The sequence below is a fragment of the Sturnira hondurensis genome, unplaced genomic scaffold (assembly GCF_014824575.4).
Source record: "Sturnira hondurensis isolate 20B ecotype Veracruz unplaced genomic scaffold, ASM1482457v3 Scaffold0021795, whole genome shotgun sequence".
In the NCBI taxonomy this organism is placed as follows: domain Eukaryota; kingdom Metazoa; phylum Chordata; class Mammalia; order Chiroptera; family Phyllostomidae; genus Sturnira; species Sturnira hondurensis.
In genome coordinates, this window is record NW_028094426.1 from 11,660,398 (window position 1) to 11,680,832 (window position 20,435).

Genomic DNA, 20,435 nt, shown 5'->3' on the forward strand with positions numbered 1-20,435 from the left:
GGAGTCCAGTCCTTACAGCTCACAGAGAGCAGTAAAACTTTCTTCTCAAAAAGCACATACAGATATGCTCCAGTTGATGCAATGAATGGGCTCCTACAAATGGGCGTGTCCCACATCTTTGCAAATTGCTTCATGTATTGAAGACATGTTAGAAGAGGTGGCTCTTTCCAAGGCACCTTGCAAGTATCTCATTTTTTTAATGTCAAAAGCCACCCGATTCAAGATCATAACCTCCCTCTAATGTAGTAGCTTATGAAGTTCCATTTCATGCTTAAGAGTTTAGTTCAAGCAAGATAAAACTACATTTAATAACATTCAGCTTGAAAGAGTTATTGTAAAAATGCCCAGTGTATTGCCAGAAGTGCCCAATGACTCGAATAAATGCCAAGTTGCCCAAATCAAACTGACAACTTAAATAGGAGTAATTATCACTGTTACCCATATTTTTCTACAATTCTCAAAAGAAAGCATCCACACGGTGAAGGGAATCAGAATCTGTTTTTATATCCCTAGAGTTATAAACATTTGTATCAAAATATTTACAATTATAGTATATGAAATATCAATCTATTAAAGAAGAAGCCAAATACAGTACTAGAACAACCCACCAATGTAATGCAAATTACATGAGACATAAATGGCACAGAAAAAAGTAAAAGACAAAGGAATACATGTTTCACTCCAGTCATAGTTTGACTTTCTAACATAATGCGAGTATCTCTCTTGGATATATCTGATATGTAAGTATACTTCTGCACATAAAACAGCCTTCTATAATCACGTGATAATCAAATGATAATTTAAAAGTTTATCACCCCGCAGTTTTTGCTTGCCAGCCTCTCTACCTCCAGCCCAGGGCATTTGGTGGTCTGCCCTCAATATCCCCTTAACCAGAATGAACATGGAGAAAGAGACCTAGTAGGAGTCCTTGTACACAAACACCGGCAATCATGGCATAACAGCTCCCCGGAAAGGAAAAGTATAGAAGAAACGGGATGAGGAGAGAGCTGGGAGACAAAGTAGGCAAGATGTCTCAGATTCTCCCTAAGGTGGATCTACTGAGGGTGGTAAGAGGAAATCTGTTCCTAAAATCAGCTCTTTAGGCAGACTCTGAGATGGCTTAAAACAGCTGCTCCAGGCCAGAGCCACGCCTGCTTACCCAGGGATAACGAACTACTTCTAAGGCCTATATAGAGATGCTCTGTGGCAACAGACAGATCAATTACCATCTGACTGGGCACCACCAGAGTTTGTTTGTTTTCTTAAAGAAAATATCTGCCCGTCACCTATATTTTTATTTACCTCACAGAACTTTTCTTATTTTCCTGGGAACAGAGGCACTCTGTTCTCACCATGACTTAAATCTAATGTGCTTAACACTCTGCAAGTATATAGCACCTCTCACGCAAGGGTTTGTTGTGGCTTGTGTGTGTGGTTTTGGCTTGTGTGTGTGTTTCAATAAGCTTCCAGGATTGTCTTGCCTCACCTCGGAAGCAGGGTGGGCAGGTCCTCAGAAGGGTGACCACTCCAGCCAGTGTCAAAGCTGGAATTGCCACTGAGCCTAGGAGTCTTGGCCCCCAATGTGGGTAATTAGACAAAAATGTCCTGAAAAGTTTGTACTTTAGAGGGAGAGTGACAGATTGTGTTCCAAGGAGCTATATCCGTCTCTTTCTTGTTATGTATTTAAAAGAAACATTGATTGCATGGGGAGGGAATCCTAAAATCATAACCCTAATACAGCACTGTTACAAGATGGCCTTTTGGTCCCATAATTTGTGTGGCACTTTCATCACAGAATTGGTCGTTAGTGGCTTTACAGAAACTCCAGAAGAGCCGCCTTGGCTTTAAGCAAGAGGCCTAGCAAAGTCTGTAGCAAGAGGTCTCCATGCGGGATAGCTGTGTGAGGTCTGGGCCGGGCTCGGACCATGCCCCAGGCCTTTCATTGTGAATAGTTCTCTTTCTTGGTTTAATTAACCCACCAACTTGGTTTTACGACTCTATCTCTTCCTACCATTTTGTCACAAATACCACTGAATTCCACAGAGCTAAATATCTGTTGTAAAGAGGAATAATGGCTCACTGGCCAAAGCCCTCCTATGGGCCCTTCAGACTGGAATGTGATGTTTTGCTTTGGGTCAGGAGGGTGGATGGCCTCCAAGCTTAACACATTCAACATAAAACAATATCTGCCCTTGCTGGAACTTGTACCGCTATTTTAACTTGCTGCAGTAGGTCTGAGGACCGCAGTGTAAGACCGAGAATTCACCCTTGGAAGTGGAGCCAGTGGTGTGGCAGCTGGTGGGGCCCCAGGCGGTGTGTGTAACTGAGAACAGCTGGAGGCCAAGTCGGGCGGCTGGAGAGAGGCTCTCCAGCCCACATCAAGGGAGCATGGAAGTTCTAGCCAAATGCTTTCTCCCAGGGGCAGGGGCTGGACCATAAAGAACCTCCTGAGTAACAGTTTGGGCTTCAGCCTCTCCCACCCTTAAGTGTCCCTCCCCCACCCCCCTCCCCTGTCTTGGTTTTTCCTGCAGAGCAACTTTCACTTCCCTCCCAGATTCCATGGCTTCCTCCTCCCCACCCCCATATCCCCATAAACTCGTTCGGCCTTATTTCTTTCTCAGGACCAGGTAGAGAATGCCAATGATGAAGCTAAAGCAGAAGCAGATCCAGGTCAGGATGAAGCAATAGCCGTGGTGACTTCGATCGTAGAGGGTCTGCTGACCACCGGCATAATGATAAGTGTAGATGGACACGCCAACCATAATGCATAGCCCTGCAGAGGAAAAAGAAGTTAAGGTAAGGTTTGACTGTTTGTTTTGTTGGTTGGTTGGTTGGTTGGGGTTTGGAGGGGTTCTTTTTTTTTTTTCCACTAAAACCAAGAACAGGTTCTATATAGGGGTGTCAAACTCATTTTCACCAGGGGCCACACCCACCTCGCAGTTGCCTTCAAAGGGTCGAATGTAATTTTAGGACTGTATGAATGTAACTACTCCTTAACAATTAAGCCAGAGCTCGGCACTGCCGCTGGGTAGAAACAAGGCGCTAGGCCAGATAAAACAAGGTGGAGGGCTGGATTCGGCCTACGGGCCTTGTGTTTGTTACCAGTGTTCTATAATTTTTAAAAGATCCTATTTTCCTCATCTGCACTGGGACAATGAAATCTGGCTGTTTGGCCCAAACAGTAGTTCTGTTGATCTACCCGGACCCAAGCTTGGTGGTTCTGTTGGTAAATGAGAGCTGTCTGGCCCCTCCCATTTGCACGGGGCTGTGTGGCTACCAGTGTGAAGGCAAATGCAGAACCTCGTGTCCGTGGCCCAGCACATGTGGGCAGGCCACCTGGGAACGCAAGCATGCCACCGAACTGTATATTTGGGGAGAATGACAGGAGAATGAGAATGGCAATCATTGTGAGCCTGGTGGTGGTGTTTTTTATCTTTTGAGGCCTCCTACCCGTCAGCCCTCTTCAAGCGTCTTACACACAAGTTCTACCGGTGGGCGGGCCGCCACTCAGTAGCTGCCTCAGAGCACTAGACTTAAACAGGGAAGCAGTGAGGGTTATTAGTCCAAGCATCTATCAGGGGTCCTCACAAAGAAAACAAATAACCAGAGCCATGTGCTCATCTGTTCAAGTTGCCAGGAGCATCCGTGGTAAGACGTACTGTAAAGATTTGCCTGGGTAAACTGGAGGCTGGGCCTCAGATACTCACAGCACACCAGCATGGTGGCACCCGAGAGGAAGAAGCGATTTCCCTTCTCCATGGTGAAGAGCTGGAACACGAAGACCACGAGGGAGATGACAGAGAAGATGATGGAAAGGATCATGAAGGCCTGCACTGCCTTAAGCGCATCTGTGGACACAGGGAGAGGGAGCAAGGGGTCAGGCCAGCCAGTCCCGACAGGCTAGATGCTTCCCTAATCATATGATTGGTCAGCTCTGAATACAATATCTTTATAGATACCTTCATGGGCATACTCCAGGGCTCCATCACAGTTAACTCCGGTACAGTTTTTCCAAAGGCCCACTGATGCTCTTGTCATATCTGAAACCACCCAGACCTGAAACCAGAAAGAACACAAGAGTTGGGTTTAAAAACTGACCCTCTTCTTTAAATAAGAGTAAATACCAAATCAGCTTGTGCCCAGACCATATTTAGCCATGAATATGGCTACACAACCCATCTCTTGATGGAAGTAAGATTTGACTAAAACTGAAGTTACAAAGTTCCCAAGAGAAAAGAAAGAAGAAAATGTGACCAAGGGAAAAATTACCTAGCCTCTCATTTCTCATCAGGTTAAAAAAAAAAGAAAAAATTTAACCACAGTGATTCAAAATTCTAAGGTTCTAAGAAATGGAAACCCTGGATGAGGAAATTGGTTTTAAATATGCACAATTCATACAAAACTCGTACACGCTATCAAGAGTGTGTCAGATAAGGGCCTGGCTAAAAAGAAAAAAAAAGTAAGGAAAAATGTTCAGCTGGAGACAACTAAGAAACACAAGGGTAACTAAGAAAACAGCGATGAGTCTGCGTGGTTCATACGCCACTTTCATCTAAACAGGAGAATCAAGTTTTAATTGTCACAACATGCAAAGTAATTCCATAGCCAAATAGTGCAGCAAGAGCTTTACTATGGGGTCAGCTGGAAGTGGGAAAGTGTCCAGGATATAGTCCCCGAGGCTCACCACAGTGCCAGCTCCCCTCTTACTGGGCCCAAGAAAAACGGTTATCTTGGAAAACAAACACACAGTAAAAATGCATGTTACACGACAGGTAAGGTCAAGGATGTGCCATTGCCTGCTCTTGATCCAATATTCAGCATCCACTGAAGGCAGCATCCACTTGGGCATCTGCTGATACAGTTGGAAGTCACTTACAGACCTATTACCCTGAGAGGCTCGAGCACCGGTGTACAGAACAGCTGAACCACAGTTTGGAGGAGGCTGCGAGGGCAAGGGTTCCATCTCATCACCATCATGCTTGCGTTAGCCTTGCTTAAAATCACACCCACCGAGGTTGGCCAAACTCATCTATCTGAACTTTAAAGCCTATTGAAAATGGGTTCTAAATTTTGCTTACATTTAAAATGGGTTTTTAAAGTCTTTTAAAATCCTTTGACCGTAACAGGGACCGAAACAGATTCTGGAACCATCATTTGCCTGTCTGGTGGCTTTGGTTCTAGTGTCCAAAGAGCTGTCTCGTTTTTTCTGAGGAAAGCACCAGAAAAGCAAACTGGAAGCTACAAACTACCACTAGAGGGCGGAAAAGCCCAAGGTTCAGAGAGAAGAGACTCCCTACCTCCTTATTTTGACGTTGTTTTGAGTGCGTGATAATCTTGCAGAATTCCACGTTCACACACTACTGCTCTCTGGTCAGAACTTGGATCTGTCAGTCTGGTGACCAAAGCTTCTCATCATCTCACTCCCACCTCTGCTTCTAATCAAGGCTCCCAGAAGGAGGGGACGTTCTGCTCCTGACACCTGGGTGCCTGAGTGATGCCCTGAACAAAGCCTGTGCCTCCTACCTGGGCCCCTGGGCTAGCACTTCTGCCTGGAATGTATCCCTATGTTCCCTCCCCTGCTCATCTCATGCTGAGAAAAAGCCCAGCCAATTACCAGTCCTGCAAGCTCCACCCCAGCTGAGCAGACTCCTGTGGAGACTGAAGACCCCTCAATGAGTCTAGACCTTCAGGCGGACACTGGCTTTTATCTTCCTCTTACTGAGTTGTTTGGAGTACGTGTGTGTGTTTTCTTCCACAACTAAGCTGAAAATTCATGAAGGGCAGGGACTGAGGCTTAAACTTCTGAATGAGTGAATGAACAAAAGAACACCACTCACATTGGCAATGGTGGAAACAAATAACATGATGACAGTGGCGATGTGGACCACAAAGATGCCAGCCAGTAATACCAACATCTTGGCTTTCTGATGATTTGGCAAGTGCAGAGTCCTGAGAAGAAAGGAGAAAACAAAGGTTATGATCAGATTCAAGAAGACAGTTCCGCTTTCCCACACATTTGGACTATCTGCTAAAATCTGAAGTTGCAATGAAAAGCATTGCAATTCCACCGTACATTTCTAAAAACATTTGGTTGGCCTGGTTGCCTAAGTGCCTATTTGTCTATTTACATATACCTAAATATAAATATAATTCTGTGTTTCAGGTATTTATATATCCATCTCTCTAATACAGCCTGTTTCCCTTAAAAAGAACATTTTAGGATAACTGTTAATATTTTATTTCATTTGTGTTTTAGAGGCCAAAAGTAGGACTTGAGTTTTGAAAAAAGCCTGTTGATGACTCTAATTTCCAGTGCAGCAATGTCATGTAAATTTCCGTTTCCCTCTGGGAAGTGTCCCTGCCTCTCTCCAACTACCCATCCAGCAATCGTAACAGAAATGGACGCCTTCCACGGAACAGCTCTTGCTCAATCCCCTAGACTGAATATGCTACTAATTTGATCCCAGGTGAGATATAAAATGTGAGCGCCACACTTTCTATTATTATCATGCTGTTTGGTATTCAGTAGTTGTAACAACCTAATTACAGTTTAGTGGTCTGATCGCCTACTCGGCGTTGACTGGTTCAGACGTGTATTGCGGGAACTGCGCCTTTGGGCTATGTGTGCCCCACGGTAGGGAAGCTGCCATTGGTCTGGGCGTCTGTTGCTCCTGTTGAGTCTTATTGGTCCTGTGACTCAATGTGACAGTTCTGGGGCTTTAGAAATACGCAGCTTGGGATATCACCAAATATACCTTCTACTTGTGCATGACATTTACACAAATTCCAGTCCTTCATGATGACTCAGTACAGAAGACAGGCAAGTGCGTAAATCACATGGTGGGAGAATTGGGAACTAATAGAGATTAAGGATATGCATGGATAAACAAGAGCAGTAAGCCATAATAACCTCAGCGGTGTAGGAAACAAGAGCCCATTGATCGCACACCCAGAAAGTAAAGGAAATGCGGAGGAGGCACATGGGAGGCTATTCTGGTCATGGTCAGCTGCAGGAGTGCTTCATCATGCCCAAGGTAGTCACGGGTAGTGCAGGCTCGCAGGGACTTCAAAGCAAAGGGCTCCGGCTGATTGGCTTCCTCACACCCTGGGCAGGGTGAGCCTGTGGACGTGCCCACCCAGGCAGGAGATGGCTCTGCACTTCCTGCCGTCGTCCCACTTCCCACTTCTCTCTCTCACTCCACCTTCCTTAATTGAAGCTTTGAGTGTGCTCAAGCCACTTTCCTATTGTACTGGGTATTGGCTGGAAAGCACTGACACTCTCCTGCCAACACTTCAGGGGCCTTTTGTCTCTGCTGGGGATACACTACAGTGCCTTGCTCGTCACAGGCCAGGAGTGAGAAGCAGACACTGGCTCCCACTTCTACCCCCCACCCCCCATCCCTCTCCAACAAGCCCCGCCCACCTTCCCAATCCAAGGACTTCCCTCCCACCCAGGCCATTTTGTAGGAATTTGTCCAATCTCACTGTGAGTGACACAGAGCTGCAGTTTCTCCTGCCACCCCAGGGAAGAACTTGGAGCTTTCAAGTCTGTTATGAATACTCCACACACATTCAAATTCATTCTTGCGTTTCTCAGTTTCTTGCACACTTCCACAATTTTCTGCTTGACTTTAACGCACCGTGAAAGAGGTTTTGGAGTTAGACAGAGGGAGAGTTGGAATCGTATAAAGTTTTTGACTTTTGGTCTCAGTTTCCTCCTATACGAAGTGGAGAGTGGCAACACCAATTGTAGAGGGAAATATGAGATTATGTTGGATCCCATATGTGAAACTCCTTGCATGGTGCCTGGCACACAGCAGGTACTAAGGGGGTTGCTTCGCTTGTGGTTATTAGTTTTACTGTTATTATTATATGAAACTGAAGAGCTGTTGCCAACCCTCACGAGGCTGTCCCATGTTAAGTGCGAGTAATAGGATGTCTGCCAACCAGTTCACAAGGGTGTGTGTCTAAAATCAGTCCTCTCAGAAATTGCCATCATGACTAATCCTCGCCGCGTGAGTGGTGAGACCACTAAGAACACACACCCGCAGGAACAAAGAAGAGAAAGTTCATTCTTCGAAGCCTTACGTGACTCTGAGGATTTCACAGCATTTCTGTCTCCTGGGTCAGCCTAATTTGCACCTGCCCATTGCACTCTCCATTTTGATGCCTGGAACATCATTGTGTTCCAAAGACCCTCTCCCCTCCCTGCACCCCCACCTTGGCCCATCCACGCACCTCCGGGGCACTGGAGTTCCTGGCCGGCACATCTCACTTCTGATCTACACCAAAGCCCCACTGATCATTGATCATTGTCCCCTGCCCAGCACAGGCAGGAGGAGTGGTGGGGGTGGGGGATGGGGGCGGGAATCAAGTAAAGAAGCAACTCTCTTTCATCTCTGACTTCCATGATCATGGCATATTCGTTCACCAAGCAAGCAAGGAAAGGAGCACAATGTCTTGAAATACAGCAATTGTTCTTTGCAACAATTCTCTTTGCTTCTGGCTGCTGGATACAGCCAGAGTTAGGGGCTGTTTAGCTGGGGTATCACATAATACCTAGTGTCATCCATTGTCAGCAAAGAGGGGCTTCCATTGTTTTCAGTGGCCCTCCCAGCATATACGAAAACACAGTAAACTATATTCTTAAATTCCTGGACTGGATCATCCCTAGCTATTCCATTCCTATACTAATGACCACCCAACAGAGACACCACTTACACTCCTTATGAACCCAATGAGCAAATGTCTGAGGGTCTAACAAACGGCAGAGAAGGGGTTTAAACAACAGCAGTTCCCATTCTCTTGACCTCCACCCACCCATCACTCGCAGCGCTGCTTGCAGGGACACTCATTTCCTGCCCGGGTATGTATCTTGCTTCATACAAAAGCACTGAAAAGACAGCATTTCTGAGCACTTATATCATTGGAAGTATCGGTTGCTACAACTTTCTTTCCTGGCAGCATGCTTCACTAAAGCAATAAATGACTCCCTCAAATGCTATGGATGGCCATCTCCAGTGGAAAACACACCGCTAGTCATAGCTGGGCAGCTAGAACCCAGAGGTAGACAATAACTGCATTGCAATTCTGAGTTCTTGGGTGCAATGTCTGCCTCTCTCTGAGCATTTGGTGCACCGGGCAGCCCCCAGCTTTGTCAGTTGATTATTGGGAACTCCCTTAACAATAGCATTATTTGTGGTGCTTAGATTCTCCCAGGCCACCAGAGCCAGTCAACTCACACTGCCTTTAAGGAGTAGGATACCCACTGACTGTGAGGTTCCAGCAACACATTTCTCCACCCAGCCCTGTAAGCAAGTAAGATCTCTCTGTTTACCCTCACCAAATCGACATGCTCAGGACAGTCATGGATAAGACTCCATGGGGCTGGGTGGGAAACTGAAAAAAATATAGGAGGCATGGATGTTGGCTTTAGAGAGCATGACTGTTAAGAAAAATGGAAGAGACTTAAAGCCACACGTTGGTTCTCTGTGACCCCTCCCTGGTTCTTCTTCTTGCGCTAACACGCAGTTCCCTCTCCACCAGTACCATTTTTGTTTCTGACCAGGCTTCTTTCCTCCCCACCACGCCCGGCCACTTTAGAGAAGCAGTCTCTTTGTGTCTGTCCCAGACACAAGCACCACAACCACTGACTGTTCTAGATTTGGATTGAACTCTTCACTAATAGGAAATTTACTACAGTCCATGGAAATGACCCTGAGGATAACCCTGCGGCTGACGAGAGCAGTAAAGGGCTACCGCACGTGGACCAGGGGCACAACTGCCCTCACCTGGTGTCTCCATCCATTTAAATTCTTATCAGTGCCTGGACTCCCTCCACACGCACACCACAAATGAAAGAACGGAAGGAACACAGCTCTGAGGCTGCCTCGCGTTGCCTCTTTGCCTTTATGAAGTTAGTCTAGCCCTTCTACGGTCCTCTGACCATGAGAAGTTAATCACCTCTGTGAACACCTTTTCCTTTTCAATGAGCAACCAATACTGAAGAGACTTTAAGAATAACTGACTTCTAAAAATGGTGGTTTAATTAATTAATTAATGCAAACAAAAATGTTGGTAATTTGGTTGCTGAGCTCCAGGTCACGTAACTTCTTTCTGCCATGTTATTGTGAGTTTATTAAGCTTCCCCTGGGGTCTGGGGAAAGAGGCTCTTTAAGGGTGATTTGAGGTACAACAGTGGAGAGCAATGCAATAAGATAGAGTAACCCCAAACCTACTTTTCCAGAAAAGGAAGCGGTGGAAATCCTGGGCCTGAGTCATGGAAGACCTACCCTGAGCCTGGCGGTATCGCATAACCAGAAGCAGGGAGGCTGGGGGCTGTGCGAGCAGCAGGAGAGTCCATGGGGCACAGTCCTTGGGGCAGAGTCCCGCAGAGTGCAAAAGCCATGATTCATCTGAGAGTGGGTGAGATTCTCCCAGACCATGGCAGCATGGAGACACCCTCTACCAGATGGCGCAAGAGAGCTTTCTGGGAAGCCTGTAGATCTGGCTGGCTAGACAAGGCAGTTGGGCCATTTCCCTGGCAGCCTGAGATGGACCAGGCTTTTCTGGGGAGAACAGAGCAGTGACAGCCAGATGCTAAGTTCCCTACTTCTCCTTCTTCTCATCCGGTTTCATTGCACAAAACATCTTCCGCCATTATTCATCTCGCATCCATTCTTTACTTCCCATTGTCCTTGTCCAGTTCTAGTCCTAGGCTGGACCAGAGCATCAGCTTCTCCCAAGATCCTTCCTCTGAACTTGCCCTCTACTATTCCCTCCACACTGCCAGTGTGTTATCTGACCATGCTACTCTGCTCAAAACCCTCCAAACTCCCCAACACCTGGAAAGAGACTCCGCACACGGCATGCACACTGGTCCTGGTGATCCCAGAAATTTGAGGACCTTAGGAATTTGGTCTCAAAAAGGAAAAGAATGTCCTTCCTCCACTACCTATAAAATTCTTACCAAAGAGCTCAAATCCTGCCCCCTCTAGGAAGCCTTCCCAGATACAGAGGTCAGCAGTCGGCATTTCCCCCAGTTCAGCTATAGCCTTCCCATAGACCTTTATTAAAACCACCAGTGGTGCCCGCCTGGTAACAGTTATTTGAGAAATGTTTGGCTCCCCCATTCCAAAGATTCTAAGTACCTGAAGGGAGAGTCTTGTCTATGATAGATACCAAATAAATATCTCTTCAGTGAGCAAATAAATATTTTCTCCTTGGTAGAAAATAATCAATGTCAAAGCGACTGTAGGCTTTAAAATAAACAACAGAATTCTAGAGGAAAAATGTTTCATTTTTTAACATACACGAACTCTTGTCCTTTTTATTTTTAGACATTATTTATATTTTACCATAACTATGTATCGAGCATCTTATTACATGCAAACTCTGTTACATATTTCCATATAAGTACCTATGTCAATATGTATTTCCTGAGTACCTTTGACACTTGAATATATAGGGGTATAATAGTGTTCTAGAAGGCACTGCGTTCTGTGCCTTTTATTCCAGAGGAAGTAAGTTAATGCAAAGATACTTAAATTTCTAAACACTAATCGGTCCACAGATTTAACATTTCTATCTATCGCTTTAAGTTATAGAATCTCTGAATGCAGAGGGGGCCTTAACATTCCCCTGCAGGACATGGGAGCTCATCTATAAAGCTGTACCAAGGAACTATCTAAATCATGCCTACACTCCTCCAGTCATGGAGAACTGACTGCCTATGGAGAAACCCTGCTCCCCCCAGTTAGGATGTCCTTCTGACAAAGCATCAGAGTTTGCCCTTGGCAATGACTACCCCTGCACTTAGTCCTGCCCTTTGGCTAATGCTTCCCCTTTTCTCAAATGGTTACCTTTACAGAAAGATCAGGTTATCAGAATTAGCCAGAGGACATCACCTCAGGTTCCCAAATCTCTATCATATTAGAACACAGTCCTGAGATTCCTTGGCTGCAAGACACGACTCCGCCTTTTCATTGACTGATGTCTTTCCAACAGCCACATCCCACTCTCTGGATAAATGCAAACTTGGAAGAGAGCTTTCTCACACCATCTGATCGAAGGCGTGCTGCTTCCTCCAAGGCACAAGAGGAGTGAAAGGCCACGCCGCTCCTGGTCATATGATCTCCATGAGTCAGCCCGTGTCCCGGTGCCGTCTTCCTCAGCAGGGCACCCAAAACTCCGGTGGCTGCTTCTCCCCCTGGGACACTGTGTAGGGCGGCGGCACGCACGCCTTCCTATCCTCCACACGTCAAGATCATTTTGCTTTTGTTTGTTTTTTATGTGTTTGCTTCCCACAGAGGGTCATTTGAGTTGGCGAAAATGAATGGCCATTGAACACAAAAGCAGAGAAGGAAATGCTCTTTTGGGGGCAGCCATAGAGGAAGTGTCCAGAGGAGGAAAAGGCTGGGATGAAAGTCAGGCCCAGTGGATGGGACCTTGGATGAGCTTTTCTGGCCATTGTTATTGTTGTTTCATGTCAAGCGTACTTTCCATTCTAAATATTGTTTTCACATAGGGTTGGGGGAGGAGGGCATTCATTTCTCCGTGGGAAACATGCGGAGAAAAAGGCTGCTAAAGGGCCTTTTCCTCCTGTCTCAGGATGTCTGAGGCTTGGGGTGGAAGGAAAGAGCTCCAGGTTGCACCTCACTATACACATCATCCCAGGCCTCATGTTTTTAAGTGCAGGGAAATTTCTATACCCTGGAGAAAATCGGCCATTGAGCAGGAAAAGTAACAAGGATCCACATGCTCCAAGGAAAACGTCTGTTTTTTTTTTTAGGGTCCTGCAGGAACAGAGACCACATCTCCCAAAGGGGGGCCACAGTAAATGGGGTTATTATGGAAAGGGTAGTGTTTATCAGGCACTGGTAGAGACTCCCACATAATTAGGGAGGAGAAACCAGGTGGGGGACAAGCATGTTATTTTTGAAAAAGAAGAAGAAAGAGCTCCTATTAGAAAACCAGCTTCTCATAAAAACTCGGCCTCTGACCAGCTGCTGACTTGGGAAAATCATACAACCTCTCTGGTCAGTGGTTCCTAGAGAGACAGTACCTAATGGTGAGGTGCACGGGTTCATGGTTCAAATCCTGACTCCACTTCTTTTTTTTTTCTTTCAGTGTTACTGAGGTATAATTGACATATAAGATTTTTAGACAAGTAAAGTATATACTGCGGTGATTTGCTGACTCCACCGCTTCGTAGCTGCGATCTGTGAACCACCTGGGGTTGATGTGGGGATTAAAGGGGTGGAGCCTCACAGTGAGGCTATGTGGTTGTTGGTGATAATTTTTGTTCATTCACATTAAATGAGAGGCTGGGGCGAGCGAAATGGACTTTACGCTTCTCTGGCAGACTCTGAGCACCAACTACGGTAAAGGCAAACAAACAGCACGAATCTGGCTTTTGCAAATGCTCCCATGGAGAATAACATGCCTCTGCTATTTCCCCTTGTGCTCCGTCATGTCCGCCAAGGGGGTGGTTCAGGGCCACAACTGCAAAGGCTGAGGCCAGCCTTGGGCTGGGAAGAAGCAGGCCTAGCCTACGCCCCCAGACCGCAGCTGGTCAGGCCATCTGGAGAGGTCTCCTGGGCGAGGACGGAAGCTTCAATGTCTTCTGCTTCTGACAAAGAAGAGTGTTCTGGCAGCCAGAATGTCTTCAAGGGAGAGGTTGCCAAGATAATAACTAGGGTTTGGGAAGAAATATCAAGGTGTGGCCCAACCCCAGCGGCGCTTGGGCGGGTCGACAATAGATGGCGGCGACATGCTTCAACCAGCAAAACTGCAGCCTTGAGGGGTGGCGTCTAGCTGGCTGGGACCCTCCCCCTCAACCAGAGGTGCCCTGGGAAAGCACTGGGTGGGCTGCGGGTTTTGTTTCTCTTTTTGAAGGCAGTTGGTTGTTTAGAAGTTCAGAGGTGTTTTGGGTATTCAGTCCAAGCCCTTGATAAAGGAGGAAGTGGGGGTCCCCAGAGGAAAAACGGAATCAGAGCCGAAGCCCACCGTCTCCGGGCACCTAGACCGGGCCTCTTCACTCCAGGGTGATCTCTCTCGCGTGTGGGTCTTAGAGTCCAGCAGACTTCTGGGACTTCACTCTGTTCCTCTGCTACCTCCTAGTTAGAGGGTCAATATAGCTCCTCAAAACAGGGCCATTGGCAAAAGCAAAATCTCTTTCAAGGGCCATTGCTTCTTCCTGCCTGGCCACCAAAGGCCCAAACCCATCCACCCCCACACTGCAAACCCTGAGACAAGCTGCCCCTTACCCACAGCACGGAGTCCCCTCCCCACTAAAGCACAAAGCAAAGGGAAGCTCCAGGCCTCAGCATTCTCTGAGCTAAGTATGAACACACCCCCATGCCCAACTCATTGTTCAGGACACTAATGCTCTCTCCACCAGGCTGTAGCTCCAGGCCGCTGAGGAGGGGCCTTCGATTATTTAAAATAAGTCTAAGTATCAAAAACCTCATTTTGCTCTCAGCTCTGACCTAAGAAGAGGAGAAATGTTGGGAAAATTGCCGCCCTATTGGCACAAATATTCCATGGAAACACAAATGACAGCAAGGATGTATTGACCAACATTTGTGCTTGAGCAACAGAAAATTCTTCACCCGCACAACGAACAGAGTATTTGACTCCAAGGAAGATCCTGAAACACTGAGGGCAGGTGGTCCCCGAACAAGAGAGGAGAGACTTGGGAGTAGAAACATCCTCACACTTCTGTCTTGCTCTTTCAGCATCTTGGTCTTTCCCTCACTGCTTCATTTTTTTTTCCTCTCCCAGACCTCAGTGTTTGCACCTTTGCTTTGCCCCAACACCGGGGCCCCAGGGAACCACAGGCAGTCCCACTTGCTCCTTCTCTGCCATTTCCTCCTTGCACCTTCCCTTTCCTCCTCCCAACCTGCTCCTCATTGGTTCCCATCCACACCTTTGCAGCCACACCCTCATGCTGCAGGGTCTCCCTCCTTGAGAAGAGGGTGGAGCTCCTTTCCCAGGACCTGCTCAGTTTCTCCCTGAACCTGGTTGGGTCCCTGGCTGTTCTTGGTCTTAGCAGGCTTAGCTAGCCTGCCCCTCCTCATCTGAGCTGGCTCCTTTGTTTCCTTAATCAAAACCTCTTCCTTTTCATCCCCAGGCTGCGTGAGTGCTCATTGCTATTGGGTGATAAAGGCTGCCCACCCCACAGCTAAGGAATCTCCGAGCTGATGAAGCAGAGGAAACAGACGGAGTCCCCAGTCCTCCAAATGCCTGTTTCGATGCAACAGGTTGCCTTGTTCCACTTTTCTACCAATTTTTATGGATTAAACTGGCTACTCAAATGAGTCAAGGATTTCTCAAAATAGAAATGTTAGGACCTTAGAACAACAGAATTTCAGAGCCACAAGGGGCATTGGATCCCACTGAGTTCAGTCTCCTCAGTCTCCTCAACTGAGAAGACAGAGGACCTAATCATGGTCCCACGGCAGAGTCGGGACACGTCCTCAGCCCCTGGTTGTCTTGTTCAGCCACCTTGCATCTACTCCAGGGTTTCTGCCACCAGACCAACCTGGGCTGAAAGGGCTCTCAATTTCACTTACTCCATGGGAAGAGAGATTTTATGAAACAGGCTCAGAAAATGCAGAAACCGCCAGATGCACATAAGGCTGCCGGCACCAGGAGCAGAGGAGTCCATTTTAGTTCTAGGAAAACGCCATTTCCACAGCAGGGAAGGAAATGTTGACCCAAATACTTTGTTAAAACAAAAGAGAAGCCCTGACCAGTGTGGCTCAGTTGGGTGGGCATCGTGCCACAAAGCAAAAAGTCCTTGCTTCGATTCCCAGGCAGGGCACACGCCTGGGTCCCAGGTTTGGTCCCTGGTCAGGGCATGTACGAGAGGCAACTGATTGACGTTTCTCTCTCACGTCAACGTTTTTCTCCCTCTCTTCCTCTCCCCCTTTCCCTCTCTCTAAAAATAAGCAAATAAATTTTTTTTTAGAAAATGGAAAACAGCAATCTTCACAAGAATTTATAGTTTTATCTTTATGCGTCATATCAGTGCATCTTACAATGAAATTGAGAGAAACGATTTACCCAGTCACAGCACCAGGGACTGAAGTGTTACAAAGTATGATCATGAGACGTGTGTTTGGGGAGAGTGTGGGAAAGCCAAGTAAACTACTAATTGGAACCACATTTGGGCCCCCTTAATGACTGAATAAAATCTGGAGTCATCTGGGCAGAACTGGGAAGGGGACTGAAAATGGGAAGTTTATGGTCAGAATATCCCTGTTCTGCCCTGGCTGGGATGACGAACTAACTCTCTCTAAGGGATTGCCATCCAGGTGGCGTGCCAGCAGTGACACGGAGGTTACACTGGGTTGGCAGCCTGTTCCCAGAGTTGCCATGACAAGTGGTTCCAGTGTGAAGGCCTGGGCTACCTGAGCTATGGACCAAGTTAAGAGACAACCCCACAGGGCCAAGCTAGAAGCCTCTGTGTCTAGCGTTAAACTGATTTAACCATGACCTTATGAGTAGCAACTGGGTGTGTCCCCCAAGTACGCACATCTGAGAGCCTGGAACGTCTCTGAGCTTTTGTATATACATGCGGCAAGTTAAAGAAGGAACCATATTCATGTGCAGAGAAGGAAATACCTCAGAATCGAATCATATGGCTACGGTTTACTACACATGTAGTTTCCAAGCTTCAGAATGTTTCCTGCCCCTCTTGCTGAGTGTCAGGCCATAATATTAGTACTAATCAAGTTTTACCCATTAAGTATTGAGTAAGGGTTAAAGGTTTAGGGCAAAGCAGCAACAACCAAAATGGAATAGATATTTTCTGGGTCACTACAGGACCGCAGAACTAGAACAAAGAATGGAAGTTATAAAAAAAAAAAACAATTTTGCCAGATGTAAGAGACTCTAGTACCTAGAGCTATCCAGTGAGGGGGGTGAGCATGGCGTGCACTCCGAGGTAGTGAGCTTCATCCCCAAAACTCCCCGAGATGTTAAAGAAATGTCAATGTCCGGAGTGGTGTAAAAGTAGGATTTCTGCATCTGGTAGGAGAGCAAAAGACTTGACCTTCAAGGTTCTTCCCAGACCAAGAATTTGATGAACAAAACTAAGAGTGGAATGTAACTAAATTTGTCTTGTGCCCTTCTCTGTGGCCTCTTTTCAAACGTGTTCCCCATCCGCCTCGGAGGAGCCTCTTTTTTAAAAAGCTGCTGTGCTTCTTCACATGGGAACCATTGATCTCAGTGGGCCCGGCATGAACCAGACAAAACGCACAGAGCCAGCCAGACCAGTCCGAGAGGGTCTGCATCCCAGGACAGTCTCGGTGAAGCCCATTCAGTAACCACACCCCCTCATCCCCAAATCTGGATGTTGCCCCGGGAACCACAGGAGCCCCACGCTGGTCTCCGGGCGGAAGCGGGGAAGAGCCGAGAAAGCCACAGCGAGTCTTTTCAGTGGTCTGTGGAAGGATGTCTTTCCTTCCTCAGAGGTCTGCCCTGTACTCTTGGGAGGAAGCCAGGGTCTGTTCTGGGATGTGATCTGTTCTGGGTTGGTCCTTGATGGCCTTCGGACAGCTCCCAGGACAGTTTAGTCCCCTCAAACCCTGGCAGTCTGGGGGGTCCTCCCACCAGCCACCAGACCGGACGTCCTGCTGCCCTCCAGACAGCACCCCGCCCCCACCCATTCTTCAGAGTCTGGGGTGGAATCCGATCCTCCTGCGCGGGTGGGAGGCAGCAGGGGAGAACATAACCCTCACAGTTCAGCGCTGTCAATGGCTTCCAGCTGCATTCCAGAAACGCCGCTGCAGCTAAGGACTCTCTCACCGCTTCTGGGAGGAAGAGGGGAAAGTGGGAACCAGAGTAGCATTCTTTTCAGTTGCCCTCAAAGCCCAGGAAACAGCACACGGACTACTTTTTCATGCATAAAACTACAGTATAATGCGAAACACTGCCCAAATAATGCAGTCCATGGCGGTTTACGCCCCCAGAATTTTCAGTGCTTTCTATTTGCCCACTGGTTAAATTAGCTCATTAGTTTTAACCTGCACAGAACTAAAAGGTTCGTACTGACTTCATAGAATACCATTACTATCAACTTAATGGCTTCCCTAGTTCACATGCAGGTAATCTGGAAATAATAAACCTTTTAAGCAAATGTAGGAGTTCCCTGCATCTTGAAAAGTTGCCCTCGAATTTCCTTAATCATCCCCCTGCGGGCAGTTTTACTAGGAGTACGTTGCCTGTGCAATGCACACAGGCTGATTACATTGAAATCTTCCCGTCCAACAGACTGCATTTCTAGAGGAAAAGTTTCATTTCATCAGACAAGCTGAGTCCTGTCATTTTCCTCATCTTGTTTATGCTGAGTTAGGGGGTGGGGGTGGTAAATCCACCAGTATCTATGTTGAAATGGGCCACACCTCAACCAAAATGCTAACCAAAAAAAAAAAAAAGAGCAAAAAACAGAAATCACCCTCCTTCCTTTCTCAAGATTCACTTTGTGATTAGCGCGAACATTTGCATCTGACAATCACAATTTGGAAAAGAGTGAAAGAACAAATGTGCCCAAACAATCACTGGCTTCCATGCAGAAAAATTCCACATCGATCTAAAAAAATTTTTATTATCACTTCTGATATACCAACTTTCCACTCGGCACTAAAATTCGGCCATTTCTGGGGTGGGAGCACAAAGCCATTCAACAGTTTTGTTGCAGGAACAGATGAGGTTCCCCAGCCCCACCCTCTCCCCCAAATCCAGTTTCCCTCCCGCCTCTCCCGACTCGCACATCTGGCCAAGGAGAGAAGGAGGTCTGGAGTCTGCATCAGGCTCCTCGTTTCAGCAAGTCAACCCCTCCCGCGTTTTATTTGAAACACCAGTTGCTCCCCCCTCTTCTCTCTCTCTCTCTCTCTCTCTCCCTCCCTCCCTCCCTCCCTCCTCTTCGTGCTCTAACGGTTTTCTTTAAACAAAACCCCTCTCTTGTCCCACCCTGTGGGGAGGAAAAACCACTTAAATTCAAACAGAAGTGAATGAAGAAGCAAAAAGGCAGCAGTAAAAGCAACAGCAGAAAACAATCTGCAAAGCGGCACTCGACCCACCGTCACCCCAGAAAGACCAGCCAACAACCAACAGGCAGAATCACACAATTCAAGTCCTCGAGCAATTTGAATCAAAATGGAGGAGTGGAAAACATGTGGCAGGCACAGCTTGTCATTTCAAAGGTGTGTGGCGTTTCCTCCATAAAGACCGTCCTATCCAGGTGTGTTCCAAAGTCCCTGCTCCCTTCCCATCTTCAGAGTGAGAACCCAGGTCCGGCGGGACAGAACTACAGCCCAGTCCTGCTGATTTCCCTGACCCTCTCCACAGTCCACGGTCCAAATACATGTTTCTGAACCTTATGGAAAAAGTTGTCTCAGTATCTACTTTCAGCCAAAAGTTTCAAGGAATCATAGAAAAATGGCAAAGGGAAAAAGAGAAAGCAGGACTTAGATGAGGTCAGAAGAAGGAGAGCAGTGGAAAGGAGAGAGACTTCTGTTTCCTCACAAGGCTGGGCACCGTCCTACCTGGGGCAGCTGCAGAGTGGCAGGAGCTGGCGGCTGCTGGAGGATCGTCCGCTCGGCTGGGGCTCTGTGACCACAGTGAAGGGAGGGACCTGCCTCCCGAGGTTATAAGTTTCCTGCGCTGGTGTGCTGGGGTGTGTGATGGGCGGTTTCTTTTCACTCTGTTTTAAAGGAGTTTCTATGAATCAGTCTGGCTTTAAAAAAAAAAAAAAGAAAGAAAGAAAGATTTGCTGGTAAGCTACGCCCTGCTAGGCTGGCAGTCAGTCAAGAGAGGCTGGGAGTGAGCCATCAATTCAAAAGAGGCCTGTTTAGGCTCCCTCTGACTCAGACACACAGACCACAGTGGAAAAAAGACTGACATGGCTTCAAGTGAGTAATAGAAGTCACACAAATAGACCTGTTTACCGAAGCCCATTCCTCCTCACCAAAAAGGAGTCTTGGTTACCAAGGGAATGAGGCAGAGCGCAAGTTATCTGCTCATAGTTTCATGTGGGGAGGGGGAGGCAGAGGGGCAGTGTCCGGCCCCTGGAAATTCTGTTCAGTCATCAAAGGAAAGTCCCCTCCTTCCTCTCCCATCAAATGCATCAGCTGCTACTCACAATCAAGAACGATCAGATCTGCTTCTTTACTTCCCTGCCTGACCCCGGTGCACTGTCCTATGAGGTGGGGCCCTGGAAGCGGAAGGGGAAAAAACCAAGAGTCAAGTTCATCCCGCCTCTGAATGAAGGAGCTCTGCTGAGAGCAGACTGATTTATCATCCTTCTGCCCTGTGAGGGCCCAGGTGGCCTCCACACATTTGGGAGGAAGTCCGCTGGCTGATAACTTTGCTCTCTGATCTCCACACACTAATTGTGTGGACCTTGCTCCGCAATGGACTTTCGTGTG

At 47.3% G+C, this 20,435-nt stretch overlaps 1 protein-coding gene across 2 annotated transcripts; it reads right to left on the reverse strand.

Annotated features, from left to right (window-relative positions):
• Window positions 1–479: 479 nt before the first annotated feature.
• On the reverse strand, window positions 480–19,710 carry EMP1 (epithelial membrane protein 1). Of its 2 annotated transcripts, none has more exons than XM_037033820.1 (5): window positions 19,554–19,710; window positions 5,838–5,949; window positions 3,960–4,056; window positions 3,708–3,848; window positions 480–2,773 (listed from the first exon to the last, which is right to left on the reverse strand). In XM_037033820.1, the coding sequence occupies exons 2-5, from the start codon at window positions 5,913–5,915 to the stop codon at window positions 2,607–2,609; spliced, it is 483 nt and encodes a 160-aa protein (XP_036889715.1). In that variant the 5' UTR covers window positions 5,916–5,949; window positions 19,554–19,710; the 3' UTR covers window positions 480–2,606. The 2 variants fall into 2 exon arrangements, with proteins under 2 accessions (XP_036889715.1, XP_036889714.1); XM_037033819.1 differs by having other exon boundaries at window positions 5,838–5,958; window positions 19,551–19,710.
• Between the last annotated feature and the right edge of the window lie 725 nt (window positions 19,711–20,435).